Source organism: Lepisma saccharinum, chromosome 19, assembly GCF_977018435.1.
Source record: "Lepisma saccharinum chromosome 19, izLepSacc3.1, whole genome shotgun sequence".
Classification (NCBI taxonomy): Eukaryota; Metazoa; Arthropoda; class Insecta; order Zygentoma; family Lepismatidae; genus Lepisma; species Lepisma saccharinum.
In genome coordinates, this window is record NC_139247.1 from 50,480,153 (window position 1) to 50,503,080 (window position 22,928).

Below are 22,928 nucleotides of genomic sequence, written 5' to 3' on the forward strand. Positions count from 1 at the left end.
CCTCCACCAGGTATCGAACCCGGGATTACAAGGCGACGACGCTACCACTGCGCCATCGGGGAGGCCCTAATAAATACGATGGAAGAGTACTTATTTCATCTCACGAAATTTCCTACAAAACCGGAATATATAAAATACATGTATATTCATTCACATTTACATTTTCGATTTCTTTATTTAACTAATCGAGACCGAGAACGGGAGAGCAATTTTCAATTCGATAAACCGAGAGACGGAGACACTATCAAGTCTCGTATCTTCTTGGCACCTCCGTAATCGAGTTGTTCTGTTTGTCATTGGCTTTGTATTGGCAATTATTGTCATTATTCTTCCCCTGCAGGTGAACCATAACGATGAATTATGATGAAATGAAGCAGATAAAAGGGCAAGAACAAGAAAGTCATGCCTGTTCGGGACTCCAACCCAGAACCTTATGTAACGAGATTTGAAATTCTGGAGAAGGCGTCCGTGTTTCGCTTGGTTTTCTCTTTCCTCTACTTCTCTTATATTATCATACATGTATAATAAAAATGGATCTGATACGATATGTTGCGATTCATAATTGTGCTGGTTAGATGCTACAGATGTGAACTCCAACCTGCAATATATTATTCCCTTTTGTTTCGTATCTGGTTGAACATGAATTTTTCTTACACTGTGACAATTTCTTTCTTAGTTTTGGTTTGGTTCACAGATATGCTAATCTGGACTCGACCTTCAGTTTAAAGTGGGATACTAACCACTATGTGCATCCACCGTGTATCAAACCCGAGATCCACTGATTACAAGGCGACGACGTTATCACTACGCCATCGAGGAGGCCCCATGACAAAATGTTATTCACTCGATCTCTACCATAATTTATTTCAGGATTTACATTTTCGTTTTCTTCTTCTTTTTCCTTTTGTTAACTACTCTTATACAACTCTTTTTGCGTCTTCGAATTTCTTCTTGTTTCAGGAAAAAATAATACATGCAGACTGTATAAAAATCCCCCGTTCAAATAGATAAAACGTTCACTCTCGAGAACTAATTTACATGTTTATTACTAACGTAACCATTAGGAAACTATTGAAATGTTAACTGATATAACTGCAGATGAAACAATACTTACAGCCACTAACGAAATATCTATTCTCGTGTACCCTCACAGACAACAAGTATCTGGTGAGTCATTCGCTCTTGCTGACTACGGGCGAAGGTCACTGAACCAAAGGGTGGTGGCAAGCAAGCAGGTGTCTGCTCTACCAAAGACGATGTCACGTGTTCCTGTTATCAATGGCGTACGAAATAAGGAGGAACACAGCTATCTGACGTATGTTTTGGTCCCGTCATTGCGCGTAGAACACTTTATCGTCGTGGCCTTGAAGTTCCCTCAGGGCACTCCTACGTAAAGGCTTCTCAGCTAGAAGGATATATTCCCCATTGAGTGGAGGAAAAGTGGGTGCGTATAGAGGTCCTTCAACTTTCGTATTATTTTTCATTTCAGAACCCGTGCTGTATCGTCGACTTAATTCAATCTATCCGATGTAGGTTTTAGGTTCTGTTTCTGTTCGGTTATTTCACGTTGTCTTCCTGCTTATGTTATTCGCGACGAAGGTTCTGGATTCGATAATCTGGACAATAACGGGATTGTGTTGGTTGCTTGATTTGGTGTCTTAAGTCCACTTTATGTCCTGTTAGGCTAATCGTGAATGGACCTATAGTTTAAAGGGGGATCCGAACCACTATGTTCCTCCACCGAGTATCGAACCCGGGATCCCTTAATTACAAGGCGCCCACGATCCCACTGCGCCATCGGGGATTGTGTTCGAAACGAATGAATCAAATTTGAGTGAGTGAATATGCAACCATTGGAAGACTATTGAAAGAAAAGCTATGGGAACCTGCCAGTTTTTCTACTGCAGACAGGAAACCATAACATTGAAGATAAGCTTATATTCTATGAGACCTGACGCTATGTGCTCAAATACTGGCTAAATATAATCCATAGAGGCATAGCAACGTTAAACAACCTCTTATATGATACATATAGGTTTAAAAAGGTCGAAATACAAAGATTGTGTGCGCCTCACTGATGGCGTAGTGGTAAGGCCTTGTAATCAAAGGGTCTGGGGTACGATACCAGGTGATCGCACATAGTGGTTCGGATCCCACTTTACACTGTATGCACTTCAGATTAGTCTATCTGTGCCGGACTCAGTCGGTAACGCATCTGACTACCGTGCTATAGGCCCCAGGTTCGATTCCCGGCCGGTTCAAGCCCGGGAACTTTTCTAACGTTGGAAGCGGCCCCAGCGCCGACCCAGCGTCGAATGACATGGGTACCTGGGGGAAACCCTGGGGGTAAAGGCGGTCAGGGGTGTGATGCTGATCACATCACCCCCACTCACGAACGAATCAAGAAAGTGTGGGGCGGCGTGATGCTGATCACATCACCCCCACTCACGAACGAAGCAAGAAAGTGTGGGGCGTTACCCCCACACCCCCTATACGCCTTCATGGCGTAGCGCCAAGCACAGGTGAGAACTTTACCTTTTTTTTTTGCATAAAGTGGACTTACAAGAAAATTTGAACTTGCGATAAAGATTATGATAAGGTATTAAAGAATTGGGTCTAACACATTTTTTTATTGTTTACCAATGACATTGTTAACTAATATTCTTAATTTCAGTTTCAAGATGAAATCGGCTACGAAATAAAAGGAGTGGGTTCATATTTCTGTTACGAAATTCCACTTTTGTAGTAGACCTGTGCCACACTAAGTTGTGACAATAAACAAATCTGAGACACTTTCAAAGTATTAAATTGCTATCTACGTATTTGGGAAAAATCTTTCAATATAATACTTTTTTTGGACGCGTCAAATCATAGTATTTAATTCCTGTTTTAGCAGCTTTAAGAAACCTGATTTTTGGGGGGGGGTTACAAATGCCCTTTCTGCTCCCGTCAAGTTACGCCTAAGACAAACAGGAATTCAAAGTAAAAGACTGTCCCGACTAAATCGGGAGACACGTCTGATAGATTTACAATTGGGAAAATCATAATTAAGCGTGTAGTTGAAAACAACCTATTTTCATATATTGCATGCAGCTCTACTTTTTCTGCAATGTGGATCAAGAACTGGGGACGTGGAGAAGCACAACACTCCACGTAACCAATAGTCACGTGACCCTCTTTGCTTTCCTGTCATGTTGACCTAATCGTGGAACACATTTCTCGGTGTTAAGACAGGCAAAATCACCCGATCATCGAAGGGTGCAATATGTGTTGCCTACCCTCCTGCATTACTTGCTCCTATTAAAGCCTTATGGGGAAGAACTTTTTTCCATGTACAATCCAAGCGCGTGTCAGCAGCCTGCCAGGTAATTCGTCTGCTAAGATGATGTTACAAATCTTATGAACTGATTAAGACGAGAGAAATGCATGTTTATGATTAGTGGGAATGGATGTACAGGTAATTTAGAACCTTTTTCTTTAGAAAGCATTTAGCGATATTATTTTAATGCTAACAGAACCTCCTAACTACGAGAGCATTTAGGTTTATTATTAGAAGAATGCTAAGGGACCTAATCTTCAAACATTTTTATGTAAGTAATCGCTAAAACTTAACAGTATGTGTTACAGACGTAATTGCATACATAGCAAGATGAAATCACGATAAAACAAAGACCGAGTCTGCTGCCACGCACATCTTTTTTGAGGTTCCAGCAGAAAAAGGTCGTGGCAGCAGACACTACCTTATTATTTTAGCTAATCTGTGGTGCGTACAGTAAAATGAATCTGGTATCACTGCAAGCAATCCAGGAAGTGCCAGGAAGTTATTGCACACACAAAACAACTTGCACGATAATAATAATTATTATGTTTATAGAAAGTGACTTGATATTTGTAGCTTAAAAAGACGATTCGTGACAGCAACATGAATGGACCAGAGACATGTATCAATGTGGACGATTCACAGAATCATTCTACTGTGGTAACCAAACCAAAGAAGCCAAGTAAGTGCATTTACACCGAACCTATAACAAATCTTAATTGTAATAATAAAAAAACTTAAGAACAGGGATACTGGCTAAATTTGAGTATATCCGAGAAATCATAGGATGATGCCAAATATAACAAATTATGAACCCAGATCACAAAAAAGAACCCCCCCCCCAAGATTTTACAGAGCTCTTGACCTGTACTCCCTCGAGAATTTTTGTTTCGTGGTAACGGAACTACAAATTATCCAGTAATTTTATTCCGGTATACCTTTGATTCCTAAGTACTGTGTGTCCAGCTTAAGAACACAACAGCTCCAATGTTGGACTACTTTAATCAGGCGCGTCGCCTGATAATTTTCGCATGAGCACGTAAACACTCATGTATATGTTTTAAATTACGTACATATTAAATGCGCGCACACACACACACACATATACTTATATTTATTCGAAAAAAATCCTTCTTTGATGTTCGAGTATACACACAATTTACTCTGACACAACGTCTTTCACGTCTAATAACTTTTTTTTAGATAGTTGGTAACACTGACTCCCACGGTGTTCCACAAATTGCATTGAACACAATTGCTGTGAGTGTTGCATAAAACTGGCAGCTAAGGGGCTGTTGGCCACTATACCCCGAAAATGTTCGCTGCACTGTGCGAACATGGTGGTGCGAGCCCTGAAGCAAGCAGCAATAGTTCTTGCATTCGGCACCAGAGCGCAGCATATTGAAGGCATGTCTAGGGGGACTCGAGATGGTCTGCGCTACATAGTTGCATAATGTAGCATTTAATTTTAATGATTTCTCTTGATATCGTTATTAAGTGCATTGTGCGCTGGTGTGTAGTGTTCAATTATATGACCCACAGTGAGCATTTTATATTCTGTGTAATATCTAGAGCTCAATTATAGGCTTCGGCCGGTCATCCTTCAGGAGCGAGTTCGTGTGCAATTGTATCTATTGTAAATGAGACTACTTACTGATTTGCCCGAATAAGTGGCTAAAGAACACACACTAAACATGCCCCTTCTTTAGCCACTTATTCAGGCAAATCAGTAAGTAGTCTTGCTTGCAATAGATACATTTAGAAAATATATAGGTAAATATATCTAAAAGAGAATTCTTATTCTTTTTCATCGGACAGTTCTTGTAATTGATCAATTTACTCGAATGCATGGACGTACAAAGGTCACATCCTGGGCGTTTGTTACCATTTGCACATATATAAATGACTTGCTTCCAAAATACTGCTTCTGGAAGGATTCGTTTCGTGCAATGCATAAGATCAAGGATGGTAAATATGTTTGATTGATTGATTTGGTGTTTTAAGTCCACTTATGCGCAGTAAGACTAATCGGGACTGGACCTACAGTTGTAAGTGAGATCCGAATCACTTGTGCCTCCACCGGGTATCGAACCTGGAACCCCTCGATTACAAGGCGACGACTGGTAAACATGTTAATGACGACTATGAACAGATGTTACTATACGCTATAAATCAGTGGTTTCCAAAGTGTGTGCCACGGCACTCTGGGCACCGTGATTTACTTACAGGGGTGCTGCAAAATGATCCAATATTTTCACTGAATTGTTAGTCAATGCTATGAATGTTTCAAATATGTGCTTATTTAGTACATTTTTACATATGCAGTGCTCGAAAAATCTTCTTCAGAGCTAGGCGCCAGGAAACCACCTACTAGCAATTGTGCATACTACAGTGTTTCAAAAGTCACGCAACCCAAACTTTGAAAATGTATATCTTGAAAAGCGTAAGAGATATTTACACCGGGTTTTCTGCATTATAAAGTCTCATCCATTGAGATAGTTTTCAGTGCTAAAAAAATGTCAGTTTACGCCACACTTGCGCGAAAGGCAGTGTTAAAATTTTTCCAGAAATGCATTTTTGAGTGAGAAAAATGTGTAAGAAATTATCAAAGGGTTATAATTAGATGTCGGATGCCATGCCAATCTGTCACTTGCGACCAATATTGATTATGTGCAGCATTTGATAGATTTTTGACTGGCGATTTTATGGGTTGAGTGGTGAAAAAGTGCCATTTTTGGTACACATCCTCCGTAAATGGCAACACTAGCAGGTCGAAATTTTGTCAACAGATGCATGCAACATGTGCTTAAATATTGACCATACTCCATGACATGGGTTAGGTGGCAGAACAGCATCAGTCTGAAGCTCACCCATGGAAATAAAGAATAAAGAATCTTCAAAATTTCGTACATAATACAGTAAAAGATCACAGTCGCCAGGCTGGCGATCGGGATTTTTCGAGCCCTGTACATATGAAATATTTCTGAATTTGAAATACGTGTTTAATTTTTTATTTCAAGGCATGCACTCTTACAAGTAACTGAGCGTTGCAAGTGTTAGAGAGGGGTACATTCTGGGTGCTGCGGAAAGATCTTGAAGCACTAAGGGCACCGTGAAGCAAATAAGTTTTGGAACCCTTGAAATGATCGAAAATCAATCTCTCTGAACCATGGCAAAATGATGCTTGGAGGAAAAATATGAAACAGGAGGGAAGAAGGAATATAAGCAATGTCACATTGACTGACACTCAAGCATCGCAACTGAGTTATTGTGAGCAGTGAGACATTATGTATACTATCCAAATATCTTACATACACATAATACATTTTTTCTCTACTGGACGCATCCTCCCCTCTGTCCCTTTTAACGATGCAACTGCTTGCAATGCTGAATGAACGTCGTTGGTTAACATATGGTCGGTGTAATAGAAAGTAGATTGCGAAATATGGCAGTCTTGCATTGTACATACCTGAGATTGCATGTTATACTAATTATTTTGCACTAGCCAGTACTAATTGTAAATTACATAATTAAAAGGGTGTTAATTGAATAAAAAGTCTTGTATTGCTTCAAATATAGCTTGATTTTGGGGGGAAATTGTTGAAAATAAGTTGAACTGTTATTCTGACTTTTCAATTGAAGATGAAATTACAAGGGAGAGGTGTAAATCTCCATTGAGTATAAAAATTTTATTGTGAACACCTGTATGTGAACTGCACGTGACGCCATTGACTAATTATAATAAATAAAAAAACGTCCAAATGCAGAAGACACTAAACTTAACACTCCTAGCCCCCCAAAAAACTTGAAGCTTACGATCAGCATCAAACCCAACACTCGCAACGAAATAAAACTGATCATATCTAAAAGAAAACCAGTCACAAAATATACATGCATACCTTGAAAGTAGGCATTCTCCATTATGTGGTTACAGTTGAAATTTGTCAAGTGGCACACAAAAGATGGCCCAAGTTCATTTTGTTATATTGCGATTTCATCATGCTATGAATGCAATTTTTACATGGTTCGATTTCGAATTACGTCTGTTAACACATACTGCAGAGTTTAGCGATTACTTCAGATTTTGTTCAATATTTGCTTTCATGGTTATGTTAGGCAGGTCAGGTTTGGTTCTCTTAGCATTAAAATTAAGTCCCTCAATGCATTCTACTAAGGTTCCGATTTACTTCTACATTCATTCCCACTAGTATACGATACTTACTGTTGCTTGTTAACGGAGAATACCTTGTCCATGGAAAAGACATTTCAAATTTGTTCTTGCATGCCAAAATGCATTAAATACATGAGTGAAGTGATTGTGGCTTTTGTCACCCAGAACAGATGAGCTGTACAAAGATGAGTCTCAAAATTTTTCAATGAAGTACCATGATACTGCCCAATATTCATAACAAAATTAGGGCCCAAGTTCCTTTTGTTTTATTGTGATTTCATCATGCTACGAATGCAATTTTTACATTGTTCGATTTCGATTTACGTCTGAGAACATATACTGCGGAGTTTTAGCGATTACTTCAGATTTTGTTCAATATATGCTTTCATGGTTAGGTTAGGCAGGTCAGGTTTGGTTCTCTTAACATGAAAATTAAGTCCCTCAATGCATTCTCCCAAGGTTCTGATTTACTTCTACATTCATTCCCACTAGTATACGATACTTACTGTTGCTTGTTAACGGAGAATACCTTGTCCATGGGAAGCATGCATGCTTGCGTAAGGTATTTTAATTTTTTTTGTTTTTTCAACATAAATAAGTTTTTTCTCGAATCCAAACTGTGCTAATTACTTTAAGGAATGTTCAAATTTCGTGTGACTGTGATTTCCAAAATTCTACGATAATAATTAGTCTTTCTGCTAGGAGAATTTGAAAAAACAATCTGAACCGTTACCCAAAATACGTACTTTCTTTTATTCATAAAAATCGGTTGTATGCACATTCAAAAAGTGAAAATAGACCTCGATGTTTTATGTAACATAAAATTTGTTTTGGGGTGTCTAAACCACAAGATATTTGATCTCAATAGTACCACATAAAATCACACATTACTTCATTGTAACACATCTCTGTGATCTAAAAAACAACAACAAATGTTCATAAGCAACATAATGGACCATATTAATGGTGCCATCAACAGACAACTGCATGATGTTTTCTTATGTGCTGTGTGGTTTTTACTCACACAGCTGGAAAATGGAAATATATATGTATAAAAGTTTAGACCTAGTTGTTTGTAAATGCTCTGGCCTAGGTTGCTTTTTGCTCGATAGCCGGGGAAGCCAGATGGTTGTTTCCTCTCAACAGCTTTTCCATTTTGAAAAGTAACAATAGGACCTTGCCCCAATGGTTGAGGGCAGGCAAGTTTGTCGGAGGTATATATACCAGGTTCCGACTTGTTATGGGCTCTCAGACTCCGATACAGGGCTCGATGGATTGAGACAGCATTTTACAGAGATACACAGAGAGTGAGTGCTGTATGTATAGAGACCTCTGCGTGATAAACTGTGGGGGCAGGTTAGCGCTTTGTTAAATAGTGCGCTCGTAGTTCAAATAAGATGTGCTGCACTTAATGAGAGGACTGCGTAGCGACTCTTGCATGATACAACTGCGAGAAGCGCCTTGTTAAATAGCATGCTCGTGGAGCATAGTCCTGTGAAGTGCATTTCATTTCTCTGTTATGCAGCAAAAGGCAACCGGGAGCAGTTGTTAATAGATTGTAATGTAAAGATGTATATACGGAGCAGGGGAGCTGTGTAAAATAAATTGTGTACATAGAATATTACAACATATGTGATTAGGGTGACCAGACACATACATTTAAAAAAGAGGACAGAGGATGGCAAAAAAGGACAACGCAAAAAATGGCAACACATTTTCCAGTATTCATAATTTAATCAATATAAAAAATCTTACCAACATTTTGCTCACAAATACTTCTCAGGTGATCTTTTTCATTAATATCCTCTTACCTTTAATCAAAGAAAGCAATCTCCTAATCTATTATTTAACAAAAGACAATCATATCTAAGAATATCTATAATTTGAAGGACAGAATTTTGCTCCAATTCTTGGTTATTAGAATGAAATATCTCCATAAGTTAATGCAACTTATAAAAAAAACTAATTAAAATTTTAGGTAGTTTAGATTGGGACAAGAAATATGATATTAATTCCACTAACATTAGTATCACTTTTTCAACATCAGGGAAATGTGACAGCCACCTTACCCTGTACTCATATTTGTTTTTTCCATAGCCTGGACAAATAATTTCATGCCAGACCATTGTTGAATTTACACTTTAGGTTCAAAGTAAATACAGTAGAGCGTCGATTATCCGAAGTAATTGGGGGACATGGGTGTCGGAAAACTGGTTTGTTCGGATAATCGAACTGTACATGTTTATTTGCCAAAAAGAAGTACTGTACAGTAAATTTATTCATAAAAACAGGCATCTCTTTAAGTATGTATTACAAAGTAATGTACAAAGGCAACTTTAGTAGGAATATATAGTATGTGGTACAGTTTATTAAACAAAAATATGTACATATTACATACGCATTTTGCATGAACAATACACACAGTACACAAAATTAACGTTTAAAAAATCCTTTATTTTGGTCTGTCTAAGCAAGCCTACACGCTTACGAGCAGCTAAGTCACGTACTTTTTTCATTACAGATATCTGAAAGTGAGCGAGTACACAGTTCGGTTAAGCGGTCGTTCGGTTGACCGACGTTCGGATAATCGACGCTCTACTGTAATACTTAATAATCAAAATTATTGCTACACGTTTCTGCATTGTATATGTATGACTCGAAAAGGAACTGACCAAACTCCGTGGCAGAGTGGTTATCACAGCATGCTACGATGCCAGGTGTCCCGAGTTCGAATCCCAGCCTAGGCATGGGTGATCTTTGTGAGTGTCCCTTCATCGAAATCGTCATATTATTGCTCATCCTCAACTTCGTGATTAGCCAGGTGGCAGAAAAGCAAAGTAAAATAAGCCAAATGAATCAACACAGAACACATGCGTTTCAGTAGTCTGGGATGTGCTCAGAGGGTGAAGCAACATATTAGAGTAATACAAATGATTCAATCAGGCAAAGTGATCGTGTACAGCTCGCAGATGCTAGGTGAGCATTGCTCGAATACTTAACGCATCCCAAGTGATATGCCTTAAATGATGATCATTATGTGTTCTCTGTGCAGCACATTTTCTGTGTTCGATGCTGGGCTTATATTCTTTCCAAAGAAGAAGGACATTTACCAATTTCTAAAAAAACACCCAGATCACGGACAGATACCTAAAAAGGAGGACATGTCCGGATCAAAGAGGTCATCCTGTATGTGATAGAATTCGATTTTCCATCGCAAGGTACAAGTTTTAAAATTGTGACAGCAGATACAAAACAAAATGGTGATGTACATCTACATAAAGATGATATTTCAGAGAATATGTGTTGTATATTACACATACCTCCGAGAGAATAAGGTAAAGAATATCTGAAGTAAGGAAATCATGTATTATTTTATAGAAAATCGAAGCATCCCTGGTCCAAAGCTCAACTGCCACAATGCTGACTGGCTGCTGTGACTACAATGGTGCTGTCTATTGACCAGGCGCAGCTCGTGCATTATTTACCCGGGGGTTCACTGAAGTTATGTGACATATATTCAGTTTCCGCAAAATATACTTCCTTCGCCTAACAAAAGGATGGGGGGAGGGCTTAAAAGATTTGTCCAGAATGTTTTCATCTGCGAGTATAAGGTTTTGTAGTATGGGTGTGCGAATAAATGTAGGGCTGAAACTACAATAAATTGTGCCTTTATGAAAAAAGTGGAGTTTTGTTGGAATATCATGGACGTCCTCAAGTAGGGGCAAGGAATATATTTTTTCCCAGGAGGGGCAAAAAACACTCCTTCAGTCTGAAGTTACTTCAATGCTTTTAAAATAATTACCAAAAATTACTGTGACTGAAATTAAATTATATGCGGGTAATATATAATTTTTGGTTGACATTCAATTTCCATGGGGGGCGGCCCCCTTTTTCCCTTCCGGACGTCCATGCCGACTAATCAGAACTGGTCCTACATTTATTAAAGGGAAATGGCAACTAATGGCATGTGCATACTAGAAATCGAACCTGAGACCCTTTCATTGAAACGCGACAGCTTTGTCTAAATTTGGGGCTGGTCGACCAGCACACGCTTTTTTTCAGTGGACAAGGAAGTTTGTTTACGTTAATTACGTACATTTCTATCGGTCATTTCTTGCCTGCGCGGACAGCAACGCCTACACTGCTTCAAATGACATAGCCTAGGTAAAGTCCATCCCTCGCTTCACTCGCAGCATCACTTAATTCAAAAACTAACAAACTTGAAACATTGACACCGAGCGACAGCGAGTCACGTCTTCAAGCCATTCTTTCTCTCTCGCGAACCCGAAGTGTTTCCACCTTTAAGGAAAAACCTCTGAATGCATGCACGAGCTATTTTGGTAATGTATCTCCTTATTTTAATTCATTGCATCTGATTCCAGCTTTTATTTGTTTCCACTCATCCATCTCTGCCACAATCTTGCATTTATTCCAAGAAGTTTGGTGAAAAATGATACAAGAGAAGATTGAATATGTAAGGTGTGCGCTTCAAACTTGAACCGCACACAGCAACACTGGAAGGGAGGAAGCAGCAAGAATGGAGCCTTGTTCCGTGGCTTCTGTGAGAGAACGAACTGCGCATGACCGTTGGGTGGAGACATAGGTTCTGCAATATCCTGTTCCATGTATTTTGCCCTATACCCTCCTCGAGCTTCAGCTCCCGCACGAAGCTTTCACAATGGCACGAGGTGTCCTGTGGGGTTTCAACTAAGGGTCTGTATCAGGGTGGCCGATTCGCGGTTTCTTCTTCTCACCAAACGTACGGGCACAAATACATGACTTATTGTGTAGATTTTTTAGCGAAATAATGTGAAAATGTAAAGACATTGTTTCTTGTTCATTCTCGAGGTGATTATCGTATATTACTGGGGGTTCACTGATCCTGTGCGCTATAGGGCCAACCGCACCTGCTATTGACTGCAGTTCCCAGGTCGGACGCTGGCTAGGAGCATTCACTTTATTTGATTTCTTATTCCAGTTATTCTTTACTTCATACTCTGTAAGGTATGTGTAATATACTGACGTATTCTCTGAAAGATCATATTAACATTGATGTACTATACACATCACAAAATTGTTTCATAACTGCTGTCACAATTTTAAAAGTGGCTCCTTGTGGTGGAAAATCCAATGCTATCGCATAGGGAAACATGACATGCCAAGTTTGTTTTGACTCAAGCTTTACGACATCACACTAATGTGCAAGTCCATCTGCAGGATATTTTCTCGGGGGCTGGCAGCAGTGCTCAAAGTGAGGGGGAGTGGGGTGATGCTTTTCCCCCACAGTTAAGAAAATTCTCATGAAGCAGTATATTATCAGAGACCGCTTAATCTGGTGTCTTTCATGTCACCCGTCATGGTACAATTTCACCATTCGAATTACAACGATGTATTTTCTTTCCAGATATGCATGGGGGCAAGTCCCCCCCCCCTCCCTGGCCCTTTCTACAGGCAACCTGGCTAATGTGATCTATCTTCATAAACCATGGAAAATTTTCCAATTTCCAGCAGGGTACAAAGGGTCAAAAATGTCAATTTTATTTCCATAACATTACATTGCCTTTCTTATGTAAACAAATTTTAATGAAAATATGACATAGGCTACAGTGTTAACAGGAACCTAACAATCCTTTCACTTGGGGGGGGGGGGGTTCTGTATGTGGTAAGTTTCAATTAACCTTTCATTTTCTAAAAGATATATAAAACTACGATTTTTTTTAAAAAAAAATCAATATTAAAAAAAAATGATCAGCACAAAGAAATACTGACAAGGTTTCAGTAGGAACAAAGCTCTTGAGTTTCTATGCTTAATTTGTTGTAATTGTATAATACAGTAGATGTTCTTATCTATTCTAACTTCTAACTACAGAACCTCTGTTTGTCTACTGATAACATAACTGAATATCATATCAAGTTATTCCCTGGTTCCTTAGGTTACAATGTCATGTTTCTTGTCACAAAATTTACAGCACATTTAAAATTACTAACCAAGAGAATTAATTTTATTTCTTATACTTATGTTTTCTTTATTTTATTAAAGCAACTTTAAAATTTGAAGCATCAAACTGTTGAGAATATATGAAAATATGCCACAGAAGGAACATTGTGTTTATATCAATGTTTATAAAGGCAATAACTTTTTTGTGCAATCTCCACTTTTATCATGTTACCAAGATTTAATAGTGATATTGTAGAATCAACATTATTGTGGGATTAAATCATATTGGCCATACCATGTGACTTGTCTCTCATTTTTCTGTATAAAATGGAAAATAAAGTACTTACTGTTGTTTTTAAATGTGATTTATATTTTGTGGAGTACCTTTCAGACATTGGGGAAAAAATATATGTGCATGGAATTTATACTATGTACCTTTATTTGCAATTTTAAGATATATATTTATTCATGAGCTTGCAAAGTAGTTTAAGAAACATTTGTACAGAGCTGAACATAGTATACACCAGTTGAATAATCATGAATATCTGTTCTCTTGTAATTTATAAAATGTAATTGTTGTCTGTATTTGGAAGAGTTATTTATGTTTTCTCTTTTGTGATTCTTTCAGGTGTGATCAAAGGTGTGTGGGAGTTCCTGAATCCAAAAGGATCTAAAGTTAGTCCTAGAAACAGTCGATTGGAGAAAAAGAGTGCTTTCCATTTATACGTACCAGAGGAACCAAATATCTTCAGTGAAATTCAGCGTGCAAAATCTGAGCCCATCATACCACAGATACTTGATAAAAGTGCTTATAGTTGTGGGGTGGAGAAGAAACATTTTGATGAAATTGTGGATGAGGTTCTCGATAAGCATTTGGAAGAACAAAATATTTCCCTGTCTTTGGATGTGCAACACGATATTAAGAAGATTGTCTGTGATAGGCTTGAAGAAGAATGTCAGAATTTATTGTACGATTTTTGTCTCATTGCAAGCGAAATGGATTTCATTGCCGCAGAAGAAGTTCAGTTGTGGTTGGAGAAGGAATACTCACTGAAAGGCTACACCATAAGTGGATTGAATATTCCTGCTGGGAGCGATCAGTTTATAGCATTTGAAGATGTGATGAAAAAGAGTTACAAGATCTTGTTCTATGTCACAGAAAACTTTACTGAGGACAGGTTCTATCAGCGGATCCAAAATGGCGCTGTCTTTCAAGACATAATGCGTAAAGTTAGGAGCGAATTAGAAAGGTGCGTGCCAATATTTAAGGATGGGACTCATCAAGTCTATGTGCCACTTGCAATATCAGGTATTGCAGGCATTGAATTAAACAAGCCGAAGCAAATTGTTGATGCTCGAATAGCAGTCACATTTACTAAAAAGTCGAGGAAGCTGAGACAACTTCAGGAAGAAAATAAGCTAAAAGAAATTGCAACTTCGTTTCTGAGAGAGGAGATAATTGCCTTAGAACAAAAAGAAAGCAAGGATACTAAACGGAAGCTAAACAAAAAACAGGTAAAGCCAATACAGGAGAAAGAACCTGAATCAGACAACGAATCTTCAAGTGATGACAGCGAATGTGGAGAGCCTGGAGCAGAGAGTATGTTCAATTTGCCAATTTCAACTTTGAATGATTTGAAAATTCTTGAAGATCCTCAAGCAGTTGCAGGAACTGTTAATATTGAAAGTTCACAACATGTTCAAGTAGGGCATGTTATCAACATTAATATTTACAACAGTAAAAGCGATGGTGAGGAAGCAAGGAACAACGACAGTGATTCGTCATCAGAACACACAGAATTATAATGGTAAGTACACATTTTACATAGGCTATATGCTTTTGAAATCATATTTAAGGATTACATTTTTGACATTAATTTGACTTGACTTATATCTTATTCCCATGCTCAACTAGAATACTTATGATGGCTAGCCCTTGTCTGTTTTATCATGCTATGAAAGCATGTAATTCATTCACCTAGGGGTCAATCCATATGAAGTCATACAACATGGTTGCTTGACCATTTTTAAGAAAGTTTAATTTTTATGTGGTGTGAGCCTCATATGTTGACAGTTCAGAACCACTGTTATTTTATTTTTACTATCACCGATTTGAAGATGGCGGGCATTTTTTTATCATGGCGCGCGTCATTTTCTCCATTCGTAAGCATCAGCGGCAACATTTTTATCTCAGCTCTGGTACATCCTACGACAATGAGACAAAATCTGTGATGTTAAGCACTTTATAGGCTACAATTATATTTCTGTGTAATTTTCTAAATATTATTCCTTCATAATACATTTTAAGGTCAAAATTGTGTATTTTAATCGCTCAAAATGACATTTTCGGACATTTGTTTTAGGGGGAAGGCAGTTTGTTTGACACTTGAATTTTTTTGTGCAAATACCTGTGTACCAATAGTGTGTGCCAAAATTATTTGAAGTTTGAGACTTTAATCCAGATTTTAATCCTTTTTTTTTCTACAGGATCATAAACATGTACTCTTTGTTAAGAAAATCCAAGTTCAGGGTTAAATATCTCTGGTGGGCAGTTGTTTAAAAATCTGAAATTGTACACAATACAGTACTCAATGATAAGTAACTTCAGTAAAAATTTTGAGTTTGAGATTCAATTGGTTTAAGAGATACAAAACTCGTGAAAAATTCAATACTTTGCATTAAATATGGTATGCCTAAATTGATTTCTTATTAACATTTTGTGTTAAAATTCTGCAAACTGTAATTTGGAATGTCAATCAACAACATTACAATCCTGAAATGGCTCTGCAATAAAGTATATATACGAGGGTGTGCTGAAAAGTAAAGCTTCCTATGTTTTTTTTTTTTTTTGTTACCTTGTAAACACATTTTGAGCAACCATACATTGCACTTATAAGACCTTCCCGCTTCTCCATTGAAGGTTTCAAACTTCTATCGCCAGGGGGTGCTGAACTATAGCAAGGAAAATTGCAGCATAAATTTATTATGAAGTAATAATATTTAGAAAATTAACATGACAGATTTTGTCTCATTGTCGTAGGATTTACCAGAGCTGAGATAAAAATGTTGCCGCTGATGCTTACGAATGGAGAAAATGACGTGCACCATGATAAAAAAATGCCTGCCATCTTCAAATCGGTGATAGTAAAAATAAAATAACAGTGGTTCTGAACTGTCTATATATGAGGCTCACACCACACAAGAAATAAACTTTTTTAAAAATGGTCAAGCAACCATGTTGTATGACTTCATATGGATTGATTGACCCCTAGGTATTTGAAATATCTAAACATGAAGTTCCATCTTGCAAGGCAAACCCATTGCAGTCACGGAATTGAGGTGAATGAACTATTCAGGCTTGTCATGGACTGAATTAAGCAGTTGTGCAGAGATTCGTATTTGCCAGGATTGATGCATAAAAAAAATGAACTACTACCATATTCAAAATTATAGATACTTGAGTTTGTCTGTTAAACCATGGAAACTGTGGGCCGTCACTGTAAGTGACGTTAAACATGTATTATACTGTGTTGAATAAAAATTTGTATAAACCGGTTTAACATTGTGAATTGACAATGATAATGTTTTTTTAAAAACAGCTGCAAAGAGCTTTTCAAAACAAATCCAAGATCGTATTTGTAGGACTCCCAATACTAAAATAAGGTTGTTTCACAAAGTTTATAAGAACGTTTTTTTGGCTGATTTAAAAAAAATTGAAAATTAAGAATTGGATTTAAAACCTTTCTACCTTCCCTGTATTTAAATTTCATCATAGCAATAATGTGAAACATCATGTCCTTAACTTGACTTGAAATGGTTACAGAAGTTTCATTTGGTGTAGTTTTTAGTTCAATAACTTTTATCTGTATACTTCCAACTTTAAAATCAAAATCTTGAATAAGAATGGTAAAAGCCTGTTGATCCATAATTACCTCCATTGGTATAATCCCCAAAGAAAAATTCCGCTCAGGCATTGAACAGTGATATCAACAGAATGTGGTCACCAAATTTTGATGATTAATAGCATCATTCTTTGTTCTAAAGTCGTTTTCACGTTCAGAAGACACAATGGGCTCTTATGGATAACGCTTTTCTTATGGGAAATACAAGCGCGCTGTTGTGAAATTTCTCGATTTACAAATTTAGCTTACGTAAAATCGGTACCTGCAGTTTTGCAGGAAATTTTGTAGAGAATACGATGGTGAGCACAAAAAAAGTGTTAACTTGTTTACATATTTTTAGATGCTGATCACATCACCCCCACTCATGACCGGATCAAGAAAGTGTGGGGCGTTACCCCCACACCCCCTATACGCCTTCATGGCGTGGTGCTATGCACAGGGGAGCACTTTACCTTTACTTTTTACTTTACATATTTTTAGATAAAGTAAAAACTCAAATTTTCTGTGAAAACAAAATTTTTACATTGTTTTCATTCCTAACGTTGAAACATGCCGTAAAATTGAAGCATTCACTATGAAAAAAATTGACACTGTTTTTTAATTGTCATAGGTGACGGTTGTGCTCAGAATTTATCAATACTTTAAAGCATATTTGCATTAAAAAATATTCAAATAAAGTATGTGGAGATTTTTTATATTCGTGCAATAGAAAATGTCGTCGCTGGCCATTTTTTGTTCTGTAATTCCAAGTAAAAACTTCCAGCGACAAAGTTGTGAAGAAAATAATGAAATTATTTTTTATAACCACTCAAAGGTTTCCAGAAATATTACTTCCATGCATTTGGAGTTTCTTTTTAACCCGAACCGCGCGCGAAGTAAGGGGACGTTGTCTGGCCATCTTGTCGACTCACCGCAGCATTCCGGCTTATCACCATCAAGTTTTCGAGTTGTTATTTTATTTCCATTCAATAAAAATATTAACTTCATTCAGTTTGTTATAATAGAATTGCAATTACTTAAATTCAATAATTGACAATTGTTTCGAATGCTGCTGTTGTGAGCAACATTAGTGCTGTCGCAAATACACATTCTTTTTGTTTACATTAATTAATACTGAAATGAAGATCACCTTTCAGTTTCCAACGTACACATAAATTCATAAACAATAATGAATTTATATATATATATATATGTAAAACATTACCATATCTCAATGTTATTCTATGAAATAATTACAGAGAAAGGCGAATGAATATTAAATGTGCCTGTGTATTAAATTAAATGTAATGGGAAAATGACATGCTAATGAACTGTAATGTTCACAGTATAATATTAATATTAATAATTTCATATAATTATCATTATATATATAAAATAGGTAACACCATTGTGAAGGAAGCTCATCATTTCCCGGCGACATGAGCTAGCGCTGTATTGGCAACACTGTACGGTTTCTCCATAAGCGCCGCTGTGTCTTCTGAACGTGAAAACGACTCTAGCACAACACACATTTTTGCAATGTCTGAATAGAAATAATTTCACTATTGAGTTTGGGAGTGCCACCCATAGTCTTATAACTTGCTTGATGTTACCCTGTGATTTCTCTTGGTTCTACTGAAACATGTATTTTCTAAATTCCAATTTATGTCTGCTTACACATATTTCAGTGTGTTGGTGATTGATTACTGCATGTTTGCTGGAGAATAATTTTCCCCTTCCGTATACTTCTCTATGATTCTTTGCTTGCGAGCAGCCATTTGTTTCCAAATCCACTGTCATTTAAATTATTTGTTCATTTATTATTGGCACTTGCAATAAGTTTAATTTCCCTGCAAACTTTGAACATTTCTTTACTTTCTTTGCATACGTAAAATCAGGGTTAGAAAATATAGGATACCTGGTTGTGATGCTGCCTAAAAATGTTTACCTGGCGACTTAATTTCTGTATTCAGTTCTAAAAAAAAGAATATTTCAAGTTCGCTTATGGAAATTTCCATTATGTGTTTTTAAATAATAAGTAGTGTGTGTGCTGTATCACATGTAACATTAAACCATAATAATAAACATGCCATTATATTTTTTTTGCACTGTTAGTGAAATTTTAAAATCTACAACGATATATTCGAATGTATTGCATTCATTCATGCTGTTACAATTTGAGCCTACCTTAGGAAGGCCACTCCGGCGTAATAATTAATTACTTTTGATCCAATCTGTATTAAATAATAAATTAAATGTTTTAAGATCACATTATCTTAGCTTATCTTAGTTGTATTCATGGCTTTCTTAGCCAGTACTTGCAAGAAAAAAAGAACTGACTCCTGAGATCAAAAAAGGGGGCTAGTGCCAAAATTATTTTTAGTTTTGCCTACCCCTCCGTAAAATGTTCCAAAGTTATTTCTTTGACAGAATGGTTAATTTAGTTTGTGTACCAAATCCATTGCAATTAATGAGGCAAACAAAAAGTTTGTGAAATGTTACCTATTATAAAATAATCAATGTGCTGTTTATAAATATACAGTGATTTATAATGTGGACTCCCATGTAGGCAAATGGTTAGCACTCTTGCTTTTGGTGCGAGCAGTCCCAAGTTTGATTCCCGGTGTGAGCCCCAAATTTTGTTTGCCTGGGAGAAGCATCTTGTGAAGCCAAGTCGAGAACTTGGCAAGATGCCACTGTTGTCCTGTTATTGCATCGAAGGTTCACCTGGGAAGCATGATTGATGAAGGAGATTACCCAGTGAAGACAATTGGTGAAATATTTGAAAATAAGAAGAAGTGAGCTCCTGTCTTGAAAGCCAGAAAATAGCGGCAATTGGACTCGATGCACTGATCATGTACCACCCAATGAAAAAAGCTGCTCTGGCTGGCCTTGGCCTTTAGAGGGCTGTTGAGCATCGAGTTTAGTTTTAGATTTATAATGCATTTTCCATCACAAGGATGAAGACCGTTTCAAGTGTCAAAGTTGAAGTTCCTTTTATGTGCAAATTTGCTAATCAGGATGGGTTAGGACAGTTTAAAGTGGGATCTGAACCACTGTGAAATGTGCATCCACTGAGGATTGAACCCAGGATGCCTTCTAATGCCAAAGTATAACATGCCTAAAAAAATGTGAGAGTGTACTTTGCAAGTGGTTACATTTCAGATCTTGTTTACATAATTTTGGAGCCGTTTCTGGGTTTTTCTTTACTTCTACAGTTGCCCTCTTGCTTTCTGCATATGCAAGTCCCCTTTCATCTTTCTGTTTACACCTAGAGAGAAATGTACATGCTCATCGTCCCAGGTGTCAACACTGGAAACAGCAGTAGTGCTTTAAGTCCTCCGTGGCCCTGCGGTCTAAGGTGCTGTGCTTTGGGCTCCAACTGCGGGATGGTATGGGTTTGAGTCTGCATGGGTTCAGTCTCTGGGTTTTCGGCCTGTGTATAGGACCGGTGGCAACCCACCATCGTGACGACATTAAGGAGCTACGAGTGAGTTGTGTAACCCAGTCTCGGAAATCTATAACAGCTGAGGGTTCGACGTGCTGACCCCATGTCACCCCATTACTGGTTGAAGATCTCCACACCTCTAGGTAGGATTGTGGGATGGAGATAGGCCAGGCCCTTCGAGGGCTGTAGAGCCACAGGGTATTATTTTTATTATTATAGTAGTAGTGCTTTAAATGAAGCAAGCAGAAATCAGACATTCATTTCTATTTTGCAACTGTCCGTGTTACCACATTCATAACAAGTGCAACATACCTGTGGAGGATTAAAATGTAAAACAAGCATCGGCATTTTGACACGAAACACGGAGTGTCTTCTTCAGAACTATGTAGTTGTTTATTGATTTGGTTTATTTTTACTTTGCTTCTCTGCCACTTTTGGCTAATTGCAAAGATCAGGGTGAGCGATGATATGAAGAAATTGATCAAGGGACACTTACAAAGAACACCCAGGCCCAGGGATTCGAACCTGTGCAGAACTAAGTAGAATTCAAGAAAATATGGTCTCATCATCAGAAAATAGAAATATTAAATGGAGCAAAAAGTAGTATAGCATTCCAAGGGGTGGTGTGGATTAGTTGGCTAGTGTACTGGATTTGTAGTAAAATCAGGTCTGTTTAGGTTTAATCCCTATTACCGGCAAAAATAAATTGTTCACCTGAAGCAGAGACAAGGCATGCTCTCTCAAAACATAGTGTTAGAATATATCTTAGTAGTAGAATCGCTAGACAATGAATAATGTCCAGTTAACATTGCATGCTAGTAATTAGGGAACTGATTTTAAGGTTCAGCACGAGAGCTATGAAATGGTATAATCTGATCACTGCAGCCCCAATAGTTCCCAAGAAAATGTAGCAAAACCCACGAGAAAACAAAAATTTCCACAGTTCTCTATGTGATCCGCGTGCATTATATACAGAAGGTGCAGAAAAAGAGCATTGAATAAAGGCATTTTATCATCACCTTTTTATTTTTTTTGCACCTTTTTGAAAACATTTTCAGATTATTTTTTTTTTCCCCCAACCATAATTTTGCACCTTAAAATTATTTCCCTACTAATAATGAACCATTCAGAGAATTATTGGGAATGTGTCGGTACTACCTCCACACCTATGTGTCCTTACGGCATGGCCAAAAACATGGCTGAGACGTAGATTTGTCATATTGGAAGTGATGGGTGTATATTCTAGGCTACCTAGGCTGTCTGCAAAGCCTGGAGCCCACAATCTAAAATACAGAAGAAAAATCAATTACTGTATTGGCCCGAATATAAGCTGCACATTTTACCCAAATTTCAATTGAGAAATTAGGATGCGTCTTATATTCGCGACCTTAAAAGAAATTGACATTTCGTCAAATCATATGCTGTTAAAATGTGCAGATTTCTCATTTGAAATAAGGATAATGCAACAATAGCATTGTAGAAACTGGCCGCATTTGTAGATACCATAATTTTATCCAACAATAGCATTGTTGTTTCTAACTAGGCATTGTAAAAACTGTCGGTATTCTTGATAACGTACTCTTTGATTTTATTAAGATTGTGTCGTTCTTCTCTAAGTTTATACAGGTATTCATTTCTACTAAATTGGATCTACAGGTTTGTCGCCAATGTGAATGATCGTGTGGAGAAGAAAGCATCATCAAGCCTGGGAATAAGGCATAGTTACGATGCAAGTTTCAAACTTGCAGTTGTTCGTTACGCTAAAGCCACAAGCAACAGAAAGGCTGGAAGAAAATCTTGACGAATCTAATGTGCAACGTTGGGTTGCACTGAGCCGAAACTGAAAAATTTACTTTCAACGAGATCTTTCAGGGGTCCAATTTTCTTTTCTTCCCTCAGCTTGTATTTGGGTATCATCTTTTTTTTTTCTTTTCGCTCCATCAAATTTTAGGGTGCGGCTTATATTCGGGCCAATACAGTATACAGGGTGTATACAAATGAATATCGGAGTTTTAAATATGTACATTTTCTATGCTATACACATTACAAATATGAACCTTATATGAAATGAAGGAGTAACTCACCAAGTTTCGATTCTACGCATGTGCAAAATTTGTTTCCTAACTCTGCCCCTTGGTGGCGCCATTCATAAAGATGGCTACTCCCGAGCG

The 22,928-nt window shown here is 37.5% G+C and overlaps 1 protein-coding gene across 2 annotated transcripts in view; it reads left to right on the top strand.

Annotated features, from left to right (window-relative positions):
* The first annotated feature begins 3,798 nt into the window (after nucleotides 1-3,798).
* The window catches only part of LOC146002854 (uncharacterized), a 30,163-nt gene continuing 11,033 nt past the window's right edge, over nucleotides 3,799-22,928 (top strand). Inside the window, exons 1-3 of one of the 2 annotated variants that reach the window (XM_083140848.1) lie at nucleotides 3,799-4,001; nucleotides 14,057-15,236; nucleotides 22,414-22,604. In XM_083140848.1, coding sequence (XP_082996974.1) covers nucleotides 3,923-4,001; nucleotides 14,057-15,234 — 1,257 coding nt within the window. In that variant the 5' untranslated portion in view covers nucleotides 3,799-3,922 and the 3' untranslated portion in view covers nucleotides 15,235-15,236; nucleotides 22,414-22,604. Of the gene's footprint in view, nucleotides 4,002-14,056; nucleotides 15,237-22,413; nucleotides 22,605-22,928 lie in introns of those variants that run through there. The other variant, XR_014443763.1, reaches the window with a different exon arrangement.